We start from the raw sequence: 16,676 nt of genomic DNA on the forward strand, positions 1-16,676 counted from the left end.
GGGCATACTCGCCTAGTCATTCTTGGGGTTTAGGATAAAATGAAGTTTAGTTTCTAATTAAGTCCGAACATAATCATTTTAATTCACACCTGTTCAAAAACTGGGATTTAATCCTTTTAAAGAATAAATATGTCTTTACATGATTCCTCTTGTAGAAATCCTTTGAAAAGCCTGTTTCCCAAAATAGATTACAAGATCTTATTCTTTTTTCGCCTAGAAAATTACGAAAATACGAGAAACCAAGTAGTAACCAATTTTATATTATTACAAAAAGAGAAACGAAAAATAGGATAATGAAATAAAAAAAAAACAAAAACAAATCAAAAGTCTGGACTCATTGACCTGCCTTGTTTAGAAGGACCAGGTTGTGGTTCCAGAATTTCGCTCTCCGGTGACTCCTCTTCATCTTCAGATATTTGGACATCATCAGCACCAGCAATACCTTCACTATTGTTGTCTTCTTCGTCTTCATTTTCTCCCTCGCTTTCAGGAGCAATCTAAAAAAATTACTTATCAACTTAGTTAATAATTCTATCAACTAAGATAGAGTTAGATGTGTAGTATAAGACAGAATAATTTTATAAACTAAGATAGAATATCAACTAAGAACAGATAACTCTATCAACTATGATCAATTAATCAGCTTAGTTGAAGTTGACTGAATGACAGATTACTTTAGATAGTTGATAGACTGCTTTAGTTAAATCGTACTCAGCTGAAGTACGATTAAGTCGAACATAGGATCAATATGATCAAACACAGTTCGATCTATTGAAGAGTTCAACCGTTAAGACCAAGTCAAAGGATCCCAGTTCGCCGAAATATGACCCAGTTGATCGTTCTTTTATCAAATCGTTATGCTAAGTACGTACGACTGATTCGGTCATGCTTAAATCGAATCGAAATAATCTAAATTCAACGAGAAAAGCTTGTTTCAGGTTCATCTCAATATTCCACACTCAACATAGTTATCAAATCGTCTTATGTCTACGCAAATTATGGAAAAATTACTTCACTCCAATTTTGTTGAACCATATAAAGATTATTGTTTTCTAAATTTAAATTTACGCGAAATTAAATTTACAGCTTCTTTCCGTTGGATTAAGAAAATATAGTATACACAATATACAGTATACAGAGTATATATATAGTATACACAGTATATATAGTATATACAGTATAATATAGTATACACAGTATATATAGTATATACAGTATAATATAGTATACACAATATACAGTATACAGAGTATATATAGTATATACAGTATAATATAGTATACACAATATACAGTATACAGAGTATATATAGTATACACAGTATATATAGTATACACAGTATATATAGTATATACAGCATAATATAGTATACACAATATACAGAGTATATATAGTATATACAGTATAATATAGTATACACAATATACAGTATACAGAGTATATATAGTATACACAGTATATATAGTATACACAGTATATATAGTATATACAGCATAATATAGTATACACAATATACAGTATATAGAGTATATATAGTATACACAGTATATATAGTATACACAGTATATATAGTATATACAGTATAATATAGTATACACAGGCTGAAGCTTTGTATAGAGACAAAGACTGGCTTTAGCAAGCAATTTAATTCATTATTCGACTCTGCGCAATAGTAGTTGAACTCAAAATCGAACTTCATCTTCGTATTCTTTGTAAGGAGCGACTCAACTCCATAGTAACCGAAACTCTTAAAAATGAAGTTTTGATAATAACAAATACATTAAAACAATTGCATTTTTATGCTGATTCCAAATATATAGAATCCATTAATTTTAATGGTACCCATCAAAATTAAGAAACTAAGAAAATTTGCCTAATTTTCGAAAAAGGAAGGAAACACCCTCAAAAAGTCAAGCAATCTTAATGAAAAGTGTAATATTAGATTCAATGTACCAGAGAACCTTACTATAGAGGTTTTAAGCTCCTATTTGCAAAAATGTTGAATTTGTATTTTTTGCTAAAACAAATCATGTGTGTGTGTTTATTTATTTGTTGGTTGTTTTTTTTTTCTTCCTCCCAGGGGTGACCGTGTCGAACCAGTGGTTCTAGAAGATCGGGAGAGGGCTCATTTGAACGGAAATTCAAGTTCTAGTGCCCTTTTTGAGTATCCATAAAGATAGGGAGGCCATTAGCACCCTTCCAATCCCCTCCCCCCTTTCCCCAAAGTCATCCGATCAAGATTTGGAAATATCTATTTTGTTCAGCATAGCTGAAAGGTCCAATAACTATGTATCTGGGGATGACATGCCCCCACAGTTCTGGAGGAAGAGCTGTAAGTTATAAATAGCGCCGAGGACCACACTGCCTTTTCATCATAAACGCAAACAACAGGTACAAACAACCTCAAATAAATATTCGACCCTATATCCAAAGACGAACCATTGCTGAGAACAGTTCTTGGATATAGGATCAAAATATTCACTTGTGGTTTGAGTTTCACTGTATTACAAAAAAAAATCCCTATTGTTCAACCTATTGTTTGTGCTTATGCTGTAAGTTACGAAATTTACCCATTGTATACATACAGTATTCTTTATTGGGAAGTGTACAGACATTTTTTGGGCTGGGAGATTTTCCACGGGGAGAATTTTCCACGAGGAGGGAGGTTTCCAGGGTTGTGAACTTTAAAGGGGAAACTTTTATACGGGAGACTTTGCCAGAAATCCTATACGAAATTCTTTTTATTTGACTTTCTACGAAATTTTCCACGGCGTGAGAAATCCGGCATGATTTAAAAAACGATCAGGAATCAAATTAAAAACAAGTTTTTTCAAATGAAAATAGGCCAAGAAGAACTTACCAGGTGGAATTGACAGCTGAAAATTTTCCAGAAATAATTTCCCGCAAGGATGGAATTGTCCAGGGAAGGGGGATTTTACGTGGGAGGAACCTTCCATGGGGGAATTATTCCGGGGGATTCTCTATGGAGGAGGAAGGCAGATTTTCCAGCAATATTTGAAACGATCTGAAATTAAATTTTTAAAAACAAGTTCTTCAACTGAAAGTAAGGAACGACATTAAAACTTAAAATGAACAGAAATTATTCCATATATGAGGGGAGCTGCCCCCTTCCTATAGTGTTGCCTCTGATAAGATGCTTTTTTAAAGTACGGAAAAAATTTAGCGTGAAGAGCAAGGTATTGAGGAGAGGGCAGCTCCCCTCATATAAGGAATAATTTCAATTGACTTCAGAGGACAAGACCCGTCACTGCCTCTAAGCCAAGGGCCGTAAATAATGTGAATTGTGAAGTATTGAAACAATTTTTTTTTTGTATCAAATAGTTCGTGGTAACGAACTGCAAGTAAGGAGCGACCCGGCTCAATAGTAACCAAAACTCTAAAAGACCGAATTTTAATACCAATAGTTATATCAAAAGAATTAGCTTATTATGTTGATTCCAAATATATACGTTTCATTAAGTTTAGTCGTACCCATCAAAAGCTACCAGCCTGAGAAAATTTGTCTGATTTTCGAAAAAAGGGGGAAAGAACCCCCGAAAATCATAGAATTTTAATGAAAATCACACCATCAGATTCAGCTTATCTAAGAACCTTGTTGTAGAAGTTTCAAGCTCCTATCTGCACACATGTGGAATTTTGTAATTTTTGCCAGAAGAAAGATCACGGATGTGTGTTTATTTATTTGTTGTTTTTTTTTCTCCCCGGGGGTGATCTTTTCAACCCAGTGGGCCTAAAACGTCGGGACAGGGCTCATTCTAACGAAAAGAAAAAGTTTTAGTGCCCTTTTTAAGTGACCAAAAAACTAGAGGGCAACTAGGCCCCCTCTCACGCCACTTTTTTTCCCAAAATTCTCCGATCAAAATTTTGAGATAGCTATTTTTTCAGCATAGTTGAAAGGCCCAATACATATACCTTTGGAGATAACATGACCCCCCACAGCCCCTGGGGAAATGACTTTAAATTATAACATTTGCCCGTTTTTTACGTATAGTATTTGCTATTGGGAAGCATGCTTACATATTTAGGCTGAACCGGGGAGGACGAATTTTCTGCTGGGGGGATTTTGCACGGATAGAAATTTTCATTAAAAGAAAAGTTTCCAGGGGGTGAACGTTTCAGGGGGAATTTTACACTGGGGGAATTTGCGGGAATTCCTATAAAAAAATTCTTATATGTCTTGCTTTCTCTTTACCGATTCAATTTTACGACTGGAGATCTTAAGAGTAATTTTCCAGGGTAAGTTTTCGCCAGGATTGAATTGTCAAGAGAATAATTCCGAGGGGAGGGGGATTTTTCTGTGGAAGTGGAGCCAAACATCCTGGCTTTTTTTTAAACGATCAGAAACTAAATTAAAAAACAAGTTTTTTCAACTGAAAGTAAGGAGAAACGTTAAAGCTTAAAACGAACAGAAATTATTACGTATTTAATGGGGGTTGCCCCCTCCTTAACACCTCGCTCTTTACGCTAAAGTTCGAATTCTCCAATTCTTTCAGAGCGACTGCTGAAACACAAGTTTCGTTTAATTAGAACGATAAGAAGTTTTTTTTTAAGTCCTAAGAAACTTCAGCGTAAAAGGCGAGGTGTTGAGAAGAGGTCTACCCCCCAGATGTACGCAATAAGGAGTGACATGTCTCAATAGTAACCAAGACTCTTAAATACAGAATTATGATACCAATAGATATACCAAAAGAATCGTTTTACTATGCTGATTCCAAATATATAATTTTTATTTAGTTCAGTATTTCACATTGAAGGCTACGAACCTAAGAAAATTTGCCTGATTTTCAAAAAAGGGGGGTAAACCCCTTAAAAGCCCAAGAATCTTGATAAAAATCAAACCATCAGATTCAGCATATCAGAGAACACTACAGTAGAGGTTTGAAGCTCCTAACTTCAAATTGTGTAATTTTGTATCTTTTGCCAGAAGAAAGATCAGGGGTGGGTGTTTGACTTTTTTTTCCCAGGGGTGATCGTATCGAACAAATGGTCGGATAGCTCGTTCGAACGGAATTTCCAAAGTTCTAGTGCCCTTTTTAAGTGACCAAAAACATTGGAGACCTACAAGCCCCCCCCCCCCTCGCGCACCTTTTTCCTTTAAATCGTCCAGTCAGTTTTGATATTACCATTCTGTCCAGCATATTTGAAAAGGTCCATTAACTATGCCTTTGTACATAAAATGACCCCCACAGTCCCTGGGGAAAGGTCTTTAAGTTGTGAAATTTACCCCCAAATCTTAAGAAATGAATTGGACAAAAATAGATGTATCTAAATAATTGGTTTTTTATATTGATTCTATCAAACAGTTCGTGCTAACGAACTGTAAATATTGAGCGACCCGGCTCAATAGTGCCCGAAACTCTGAAAAACGGAATTTTGGTACCAATAAATATATCAAAAGAATCATGCTGATTTCAAATACATAAGTTTTATTAAGTTTAGTCATACCCATGAAAGGTTATGAGCCTGAGAAAAATTGCCTGATTTTTTAAAAAAAGGGGGAAAACCCTCTGAAAATCATAGAATTATGACTTAAGAAAAGTAACACAATCAATCACTTTATGAAAATACACCATCAGATTCAGCATATCAGAGAACCCTACTGTAGAGGTTTCAAGCGCCTATCTGAGAAAATGTGGAATTTTGTTTTTTTTTGCCAGAAGAAAGATCACGGATGCGTTTTTATTTGTTTGTTTTTCCCAGGGGTGATCGTATCAACCCAGTGGTCCTAGATATCGTAAAAGAGCTCATTCGAACGGAAATTAAAAGTTCTAGTGCCCTTGTTAAGTGACCAAAAAAATTGGAGGGCAACCATGCCCCCTCCCACGCCCCTTTTTTCTCAAAATCGTCCGATCAAAATTGTAAGATAGCCATTTTGTTCGGCATAGTCGAGAGGCCAAATAAATATGCCCTTGGAGATATCAGGACCCCCCACAACCCCTGGGGAAAGGTCTTTAAGTTACTAAATTTGCCTATTGTTTAGGTATTTGTTATTGGAAAGTATGCATACCTTTTTCAGGGTGGGGTGGCGAATTTTCTACTGGTGGGATTTTTTTACGGGGATACTTTTTCATGGGGAGGAAAGTTTCCAGGGGGTGAATTTTTCAGGGGAAATTTTACACTGGGGAAATTTACCAGAATTCCTATACGAAATTCTTCTAATGTCTTGCTTTCTCATTGCCGACTCAATTTTACGCATGGAGATGTTAAGGGTAATTGTCCAGGGTAAATTTTCACCAGGATTGAATTGTCTAGAGAATATATACTTGGGGAGGAGGGATTTTTCCGTGGAGCAGTAGCCAGATTTCCTAGCATTATTTAAAAAACGATCAAAAATTAAATTTTAAAAAATATGAAAGGAGCTGTCCCCTCTATCAACACCCCGCTCTTTACACTAAAGATTGCCTCTTTGTCACACCTCTACTTTTAAAGTAACATAAAACTTTAGCGGAAAGAGCGGGGCGCTGATGAAGGGACAGCCCTTTTCATATTTGGAATAATTTCTGTTCGTTTTAGGTTTCAATGTTGCTCCTTACTTTCAGTTAAAATACTTATTTTTTATTTATTTAATAATATAAAGGAGGGACTTATTTCATACTGGGTAAAAGATTGGCTTGAAACTTTCCGGCATCACTCTCAGGGTGAGGAAATATCAATATTTCGTTGTGAGAGGTGGTAGGAGGCCCAGAAATGGGCTAAAAAAAATTAATCAGTTTGAAAGTTACCGTCGTAAGTCCCAGGGCCAAGAAGAGCCTAAATAACAGAACAAATTCACACGGTTAGCCCCCCACCTAAAAAAGGAGAGTCCCAAAAAGGGAGAAAAACATTTTGTCCTGACTGATAGGAATAAATCCTTTAGTCTTTAGGATATGGAAACGCCACTGCTAAAGAAAAAATAGATAAAACATTGGTTCCACCCAAAATAGGCCCAGCTGGTGGCAAAAAACACACGAAAAACATTTTCCCAAGCCCATTTCTCATGAACAGGAAAAAACTTAAGAGGGGTCTCGTTCAATTGGAAGTTAAATGTTCTAATGCCATTTTAATGACCGAGAGTGATTTAAGGACAACAAGCCTCACACCCATGCCCATTTCTGCAATCAGCCCCCCCTCCTCCGTAATCTCAATGACATTCGATAAGTATTTTGAAATAGTCGTTTTGTTCAGAAGCTTTGGAAGGTTTAATAGGTGTGTATCCTGGGTTAAAACAACCCTTGCAGCCCCCAGGGGGGATGACCCTAAACTATATAGATTACCCATATGTGTATTTGGATACATATGTACACTATGTATATACAGGTCATCAAATGGCATATCTTTAACACCTCGGCAACAGTTTAAAGAGGAGGGGGGGGGCAAATGGGCTTTAAACCTTACGCGGGACGAAAAGGAAGGGGTAAACATTTTTGTCTCTTATCCATTAAAATAATTTTGCACTATAGGCTTCTTACTTACTTACTTAAGTCCCATCCATCGTTCATGGGACGTTTCGGGGCCCCTCCCTCCGAAATTTCATAGACCAGTGTTCGATATGCTATTCCGTCAGGTGCAGTTCTGGATAATTTGGTGATATGTTGCCTATCAAAGTTGTCAATCCACTCCTTACGAGGTCTTCCCCGTGATCGACGCCCTTCAACAGTCCCTGCGAGTGAGGTCTTAAGTAGTCGAATAGGGTCCATTATCTTGACGTGCCCAAACCAGCGTCGTTGCTGTCTTCTAACTTTGTTTAGGATTATTTCTGGTGATTTAATCTTCTATGGCTTTCTTCATTTGTGACACGGTCATTGTATTTAATCTTCGCTATTCGGCATAGGCATCTCAGTTCGAATGCAAGAAGGGTGTGCTCGTTTTCACCTTTTATTGTCCATGTTTCACACCCATATAGAGCAATAGCTATAATCAGGCTGTTAAAAAAGCGAGTTTTCAAATGGTTCGAGAGGTGGCTAGACTTCTATAAATTTGTGAGTCTTCTGAACTAGAGCTGGAAAGGGCTAGGTGGCGTTAATATCGGCAGTGTGGCAAGCCGTTAATAGATTTCCAAGATAAAGAAATCGGTCAACCGTTTCCACTTGCTTACCATCAATTATTATAGGGGGGGGGGGGTCTCCCGGTCTTGGCAGGATGTAAACATGACCTTAATTTTGTTTGCATTAATCTGCATCCCAAACGACTTAGTATGAAACTTTAAATCTATGCATAGTCGAGTAGAAGGGTATATCAAAAGACCAGGTTAAATCAAAATGGTGAATTTGCAATGTTTCAGGAACAGCTTGGGGTACCAAGCTGGAACTTTCAGGGATTGTTGGGGGGGGGGGGTAAGTTAACATCAAACTCTAACTTGGGGAAGAGGATGAATGTGTATCGAAAGAAAGCGTGTGCATCCAAGCATTAAAAATGCAATATCTGCAGTATCTCAGAAACCGCTCCATGGGTGGAATTGAAACTTTCATATAGTATGGAACAAAGAAGGGGAGAGGAGCCAGAGGAAAGTAAAATTTTTTGCTGCAGAAGAGGAGGGAAGAGACGAGAAGAGAAGAGGTAAACAAACTGCGTCTCCGGTCAACCTAAACTTTTTTCCACTACAAGCTGCTATGGGACTTATAATCTGTTCACGGTTAAGTAGCAAGGTAAATCAAGACTTCACATGCAGGGTTACCACCCCTAGTGATTTATCACTATTTGTAGTGATTTTTTATATTTTCTAAAGAAAAAATCACTAAATCAATCAACGAATCACTAAAATCTAGTGATTTTTTCCCTCGCCGCTTGGCCACTCTGACTACATGTTTCCAGGGCATTCAATTGTTTTCATAATTGAGGGAGGCAATTGTATTATTCTTTTCAATTTTTACCAAGGATAATACAAAAAATAGGCATTTCTCAATGAAAATACCAAAAAAGTGGATATTTTAAATTCTAGGGAGAAATAACCCCTGCCCCCCCTAGAATTGACGCCACTGTTTGAGAGATAGGGACTGAATACAAAACAAATACATTTTAGACGTTAGGCCTTTCATTAGGTAGTTTCATAACAAAGAAAGGCCTATAGTAAACAGTATAACTTAAATTAAATACCTGACTAGGAATCTCTTGTCCTTCCAAATTTCGATTTTTGAGACATCCAAGCCAAAAAGCGTCTTTGCATTTATTCACAGTCAGCATCATTCTGACTCGGTATATAAATGCTTCTAAATTCTTCTTCAAAAGAGGCATAAGGTTTGCAAGGGACACATCCCTTGTAACCTAAAGAGATTGAAAACAAAACTGCTTTAGTAAAGACCCATAATCAGGGGTATTCATACTCTTTCGAGTATGAGATTCGATCTTAGGGTGGTGGTAGCCAATCAGCTAGTGGCGATTTGGAAGTCATCCCCAAAGAGTATGCAAAATTGATATTGGCACTTTGAGCTGGTTTTAGTATATAAAGTGATTATTACACAATAAAATAATATAAAATATATAGATTATATAAAATACCATATAAAATTAAATGAAACAAAATAAAGAAAATTATATAAATAAATAAAACTGGATTAAAATAAAATAATAAAATTTCAAAAATAAGTAAAAACTAAAGCACTACTAATAGCGCAACATTATCCGACACAATTAGAAAAATTAAAAAAAGCTTAAATCAAAGTTCAAACAGGGATAAATCCTTTTAATAGACAGTGATAATTCACAAAAAAATACTGGATATTTCGGTCACAGGTGCAGTGACCGTCATCAGTAGATATACTGTATTTATGTATTTCTACTTATGACGGGCACTGCACATGTGACCGAAATATCCAGCATTTGTTTGTGAATTATCAATGTCTAATAAAAGGATTTATCCCTATTTGAACTTTTATTTATCGTCATCGAAAGGCAGTGTGGTCTTCGAAATTACCCAAAACAAGCTAAATTTTTAGTAGTTAAAATTTGGACTTTAGTTAGAGACCTAGGTTTATTCATATCCCACCTAAATTTCTGAGAGGCAGATTTTTTCGTTTTTAAAAGGTTTCTTATTGAACCTAAAATAATTAGGCATAGGTTTGTATGTAGTAAAAAAGGTTACAAAATGCAAGCAAACATACCCATCGCATCCTTTTGGCAGCGTCAGGTCTTTTCTCTTTGACTCGATCTAAGGCACAAGTAAAAAGGTATGCACAAATGTAAACAACTAATACGGTTAGGTATTTAGAATTACATCAACTTTATTATCCTAATCACTTTACGACTATCTTGACCTTGCTGGGTAATGTTAGATAGCATTGTTGGCTTTGTTTTATTATTATGAACTTTAGTTTCCTCTCTTATTATCTTTTGAATTTTTTGTTCACACTGAGATCTAATACAACTGTACTCAATTATAAAACTTGTACATAAAATCCCCAGGTCGTAAGTTGCTTTGATGATATAGATCCTCCAACGTATTATATAATATCATATTGATACTATATAGATACCAATATGGCTAATTACATCCATATCACATTTTATACTATTTATTATTTTTATAATTCATATGATATTACACAACGGATACTTGAAGTTCAATCGAAGAGACAACTGTGTGATCTAAATCGTCTGCAGGTTCCCGATCCTCACAAGAGAGTATATGTTTTTTTCTTATTTCTTATACCTGAAGTCAAAGATGATTAAGATTAATATAAACTGAAGATTTGTTCTTTGTAAATGCAAAAACTAGGATGAGACGAGATCTTCCAGCTTGGTAAGTAGCTCATGAACTGTTTCAAGGATCTAGAATAAAAACCACTAAACAAATTAGTTTACACACGTCCAATAAAACTATGAAAGGTGGATGTTCTATCTGATAATTTTATTGGCTATATGTCATTAAAGGGAAAAGATATTGGGGACGGTCACTACCAAAGAACTAATTTGGTCTATTTTGGCAACAGACAACCAAATATTTAATACAGCCTTATTCCTTATTCCAGTAAGAAGAATATACAACAAATAATACGCAGAGGAAAGACCGCGCATATTTATCAAAAATGAAAATTATCCTTTTTTTAATGGGGTTTTACCATTTATTCCTTTCCAGCTCTGATGCTACAACCGAAGGCTCTCTTTCACCCAATGATTTATCGACTCCTTAAACGAATGCATCCGTTCCCCTCCTTCTAAGGAGCTTCCTTTCTTCTGCCACCGATTGTTGAGACAACAAGTCAAAGAGCCAGGCAGAGATCCCACCCTGATCACCTGAAGATGACCAGGGATCAAATGTCTGGACAGGCACGCTTAAAAAAAAAACTTGTTTGACATTAAAGTGGAGCTTTAAAGAGAGCCTTGTGGGATAAATCATTTGTGTGGCATTAGAAATCAATCTATCCTGAGGGGCGCAGAACCGTCAAATCCTTCAAGGGAATGTAAAGCACGTGTTTTAAAACTATTGAACAGACTGAGTGGGGGAGTTGTGCCATACTTGATCCTTAATTTATCTGAGCCCCCCTCCCCTTCCTGTCCATATTGCCCTTTTTCCTAATGCAATCTTAAAAACGAAGCAAAGTTTTATAGGAACTTTGTCATAGAAAGGTCTAAAATGTAGGCATAAAAATGCAATTTCAGTGACACATAGTCACTAGCAAGATTTCGTATTTGTGTGCAGGAGCTTGAAACGTCCGGTCTAGGGTCCTCAGACATGCCGCATCTCTTGTTCAGTAGTTTCACAGCCTATTTTTGTGAAAGTTTTCCCAATTTCAAAAATTATGCCGTTTTTCTTATCCAAAGAACTTTTGACGGGTAAATACAAAGCCAATGGATTTATTTGGAATCAATTTGTAATAAAACATTTCAAATAATGAAATTTTATGAATTTGTACCGATTATATTTTGTTTACTCGCCGTACATTAGCATCAAAGATATGATAACTACACTTCTTAAAACACATACAAAATTCATCCATAGCTTTTCCAAGATCTTGTCTAGTCTACATTTTTGTATTTACAAAGAACAAATCACTCTGGCAATATTACTCTTAATCACGTTCAGGCGTAAGAAATAAAAACGTGTAATCTCTTGGGAGGATCGGAAATCTACTAAAGCTTTAGGTCACACTCTTGTCTCTTCGATAAAACTTCAAATACCCGTCGAATAACATCACATGCTTGTTTTCATACTAGTGACTGGCAGGAATTTATGGCCACTTAACAATTATATAAAATATTATATGCAATTAGGCATTTCATGTCATTGACAGAAATTTACTATCTGGCATATACACAAGATTTTGTTTTGGGGAGGTAAAACAACTTTAAAAACGTCAAGAAAAGGCGGATTGTGGAAGATATAAGAAGTTCTGGGTAATATTGTACAATATCAATTTTTTATATTTCTTGTACTTTTTTATATCGATAGTTTCGTCATCTGCCATCAGCAAGACTTGCAACTAGTGTTTGCTTGGAATTATTTGCTTTGTTTTTCTCTGTTGTACAAAGTTTCTCTCCATCATATTTTTTTTTTCTTTTACACTGTTGGAATTCACGTATACTAGTTTACAGCTCCCGTCTGAGCAGACAAAAGATGGTCAATTTTTCAGGCAACTGCCGGCTTGTGAAACAAAAAAAAAAAACTAAAAAAAAAATTATTGAAAAAAAAAAAATGAACTAAAAAAAAAAAAAAATGTGAAATAAAAAAAAAACTAAAAAAAAACTAAAAAAAAACTAAAAAAAAAAAGAAACTACTAAAGAAAAAAAATGATAAAAATACTTACTCGAACATGAGAGCAGATATTGTAAATCTTCCTTCGGGTGATTTGAACCTCTTTCAGAACTTGCAAGCAAAGTACTCGCTTTTGATTGAAAATCGAATCCAGTAGAGACATACCGTATTTCAAAAACAGTTCGAAGAACAAGCGAGAATTCTAGAATTAACAAAAACTACTTATGAAAACAAAAAAATAAATTAAACAGAACACTAAAAAAGTTACGATACAATTTAAACAAGAATATTTCGTTAAGACTCAATTTATATTGATTATAAATGGCCTATAACATTTTACTACACGCCTCACAGGTGCTTGAACCCACCAAGGATGCAAGAGGATTTTCCAGGGGCGGTTTTAAAAATAATTTACGCACAATTACACCTAGGGTGTATAATACCTTAGTAAAAATATTGTAGTTAATTGAATCGAGGTGAAGATAGTGGTATTACATACAAAAAGATGCAAACCTCGGGGAAGTTTGAGACCCCATGCTACATCAAATCTGCCTTGATAGATGGCATTATTATTTTTGCTTTCTTAGAATCTTTCCTACAAAATGACGTGGAAAAGCCTATGATGTTAATTAATATAATTTTTTAATATTAATATTTTAATGGATAGTTGGTTAAAACTGAAAACAGGTTTCTTCTTTTCTCTATTCCTGTCGCAACTCCTGTTAACTTAGAAGTTCAGACACAATGGTAGAACGGTCTCTCGAACTTTATATCTCATAGCTCGACGATTATGTGTATTTATATGTTTCGAATACTCAAAACCTACAGGACTTCAGTATATAGCAGAGCTAACAGGAGATGGCGTTAAAGATACTGAATTCAAGAAGTTTCAAATCTAAATTCTCAATCAACTGGGGATTTTTTTTCCAAAGAAGTCACCACTGTTATTGAAAAAAATAACATTTGCACGATGGACGTGTGTCCTTGCTGGTTAAGGGTGAAGCATTCTCATGAGCCAAACTTCAATTTTTTTGGATTATGTAGATAACTCTGGGATTAAGAATTGCATAAGTCATATTTAGAAGGGTTAATCAAGACAAGTTTGTACTGTTTTCTATAAAAATAAAGACGACATAAGCAAATTAGATTAAAACTCACCACAAAAAAGATGGCGCCTTATGCATGCAGGTGTTAACCCTCTTTGCCCCCCCCCCTTCAATGTTAATTGGAAATTCATTCATAATAGGAAATCTGTTTTGTTTTGTTTTTTTGCACTTGCAAATACAGCAAAAAAATAATAATAATACCCCAATAATCCCAAGGCCAAATCAGCGGAATTCACAACGCGGAGTCAAAAATTAAAAGAAAAAGAGACCCACCTCCCCCCCCCCCAAAAAAAAGCAAAAAACAGGTGAATAAATTGAAGAGATAGTAAAACAATTTGACATGAAAACTAAAAATAGTTCACAACAAAAACTAAATAAGACACAAGATACACTAAAACCTAACAACACCGAATAAATAATAATTCGTTGAAAATAAGGTCGTGCGATAAGATTGGTCAAAAGAGAATATAATTACCCCCTATCCCTTAATGTACAGCATGAACTATGGAATAAACTTTTCCTTCTCCTTAATGGCAGTAACCACTATTTTTGAAACTACCTATGATTGAGGACAGGTTAACTTTTACACCATTTCTAGTTATGAATAATTAAGTCAAGAATACGCTAAGAGTTAGGTTAAGAATAGCTAAGAGTTAAACATATGTTAATTAAGTTTACAAAACTGGTAGCAAATGACCTTGAAAATTTTATTGATCTCGAGTTACCGAATTTGGAACGCCCAAGGACACGATTTTTGACGACGAAAGATTCTTTCCGCATTGGATTCTGGAATGTTAGGTCAATAAACCCAGACACCCAGCCAGGTTGGTTAAATAATTTGATAAAAACCATCAAAATTTACCGGATAGATGTGGCTACATTATTTGAGACAAGAATTCTGTTTGGGTCCCTCTAATGATAGAACTATCATGTGTTCCTGTTAACGAACTATACAGTAAGAGCGACTCGTCTCAATAGCAGCCAAAACTCTTAAACACGAAATTTTGATACCAATAGATACATCAAAAGAATTGCATTATTATGCTGATTTTAAATATATAAGCTTCATCAAGCTTCATCTGTCTTGGCTTTTCTCTGTCTACAATTACCCAGCGTCTTGACGCAACCTATGCAACCTATTGCAAAATACTTGATAACTTCAATTCAAAATCAACGGACTCCAAAAAATACGTCAAACGTAACTATCCTACCCATCAAAAGTTACGATCCTGAGAAAATTCCCCTTATTTACGAAAAAAAGGAGAAAACACCCCATAAAAGTGATAACTGGAGAGGTTTCAAGCTCCTATCTGTGAAAATGTGGAATTTTGTATTTTTTCCAGAAGAAAGATCACGGATGCGTTTATTTATCCTTTTTTTTATCCTGGAAAAGAGCGTACAAAAACGGCTGGTGTGGCATTGGCTTTAAGTGGGGCAGCGAGGAAGTGTTTTCTAGACTGGAAACCAATTAATGATCGCATCTTACGAGCGCGTTTTGCAACAACCCAAGCAAAATAATGGTTATAGCCGTGTATGCACTAATAAACGAATCGAGTGATTCTGATAAAGCCACTTTTTATCAGTTGCCAAGCGATGTCACCAACAAGGCTCGTAGACACGATATATTGGTTGGGTGTGGTGATTTCAATGCGATAGTTGATTGCAACCAGGATTATCCACTAACAGTGATCAGCTCACATGGAATTGGAGAAATAAGCGATACAGATTGACAGACCGTATCTGAAGCAATAGGCTGTGCGAAAAGTGGAGTCCAATTTCGTTTTCTAGATCTATAATGAAAGGTTGAGATGGCTAGGGCAGGTTCTGCAGATGAAGGGTGATAGGTTACCAAAGATTGGCCTTTTTGGCCAGCCGTCTAGGGCAAACAAAAAGCAGGTCACTTTCGGCTGGGTTCAATTTCGCTTTCTAAGGGATATAATGAAAGGTTGAGATGGTTAGCGCACGTTCTGCCGCTGAAGGATTACAGATTTCCCAAGATTGGCCTTTTCGGCCAGGTGTCTAGGGCCAAACGAAAAGCAGGTCACTCCCGGCTGCTTTGGGAGGATTTCGTAAGGAAATATTTAAGGGAAATGAGAACTTCCTAGGAGGGTGTAAAGAAGAAGGCGTTGAATAAGTTGGGATGGAGGAGGACCGTGCGTAGCTGTATTGGCCTCTGGCAGCTTGGTGCTGCAGAGAGTTATCATTAGAAGTGTAATATATTTTCATACTACTCAAGACTTGATTGTGAGGGGTATATGGTTTCCTCATAAAAATATTCAACGATTTACATGGAATTCATCCTGTGGAAACACCCGAAACCAGATCGACCATGTACTCTTAAGCAAGTGTAGATAAAGGGGCCTTGAAGATGCTAGGGCCTACCGTCGAGCAAATGTTTCTCGGACCGTCAATTAATTGTAGCAAAGTCTAAAAATAAAACTTAAGGCCGTGAGGAAAATTACAGTGCGGTAAACAGTTACAGTCCAGCAGTTATGAGATATCTAACGCTAAAAAACAAGTTGGCTGCTTTGAGCCTCGAGGATTCCGGTGCTGAGAGTGTAGAGTCTCTCTGGAGATTTCTGTCAGGGTGTATTAAGCATGTAGCAGTTATTATATAAGGATGTCGAGTGTAGAGTGTAGTAAGGATGTAGAGTGTATTAAGGATCATTGGCTATAAGAAACGGAAGAAGGAAGAATGGGTCAGTGATGGAACTTGGCAGCTGATCCAGGAACAAAGAGATCTGAAAATCCTTGTTTACAAATACTCACCATTCATCTAATCAGCACTTTGATAGGCAATACTATGATAGTTTAAAAGAACAATATAAAAGTGAAAAGAAACGAGTGAAAACGTCTGCAAAGAATTGTGAGCATGATTAATG

At 36.0% G+C, this 16,676-nt stretch overlaps 1 protein-coding gene across 1 annotated transcript in view; it reads right to left on the bottom strand.

Moving 5' to 3' along the window:
* Window positions 1-246: 246 nt before the first annotated feature.
* The window catches only part of Fancd2 (Fanconi anemia complementation group D2), a 46,070-nt gene continuing 29,640 nt past the window's right edge, over window positions 247-16,676 (bottom strand). Inside the window, exons 8-10 of the mRNA XM_089093882.1 lie at window positions 12,741-12,890; window positions 9,094-9,261; window positions 247-497 (exon numbers count right to left, since the gene is read on the bottom strand). Of these exons, the coding sequence (XP_088950008.1) occupies window positions 321-497; window positions 9,094-9,261; window positions 12,741-12,890 (495 nt within the window). The 3' untranslated portion in view covers window positions 247-320. The remainder of the gene's footprint in view (window positions 498-9,093; window positions 9,262-12,740; window positions 12,891-16,676) is intronic.

The sequence above is a fragment of the Artemia sp. Qi Xiang Cuo genome, chromosome 9, assembly GCF_049724085.1.
Source record: "Artemia sp. Qi Xiang Cuo chromosome 9, ASM4972408v1, whole genome shotgun sequence".
Taxonomy (NCBI): domain Eukaryota; kingdom Metazoa; phylum Arthropoda; class Branchiopoda; order Anostraca; family Artemiidae; genus Artemia; species Artemia sp. Qi Xiang Cuo.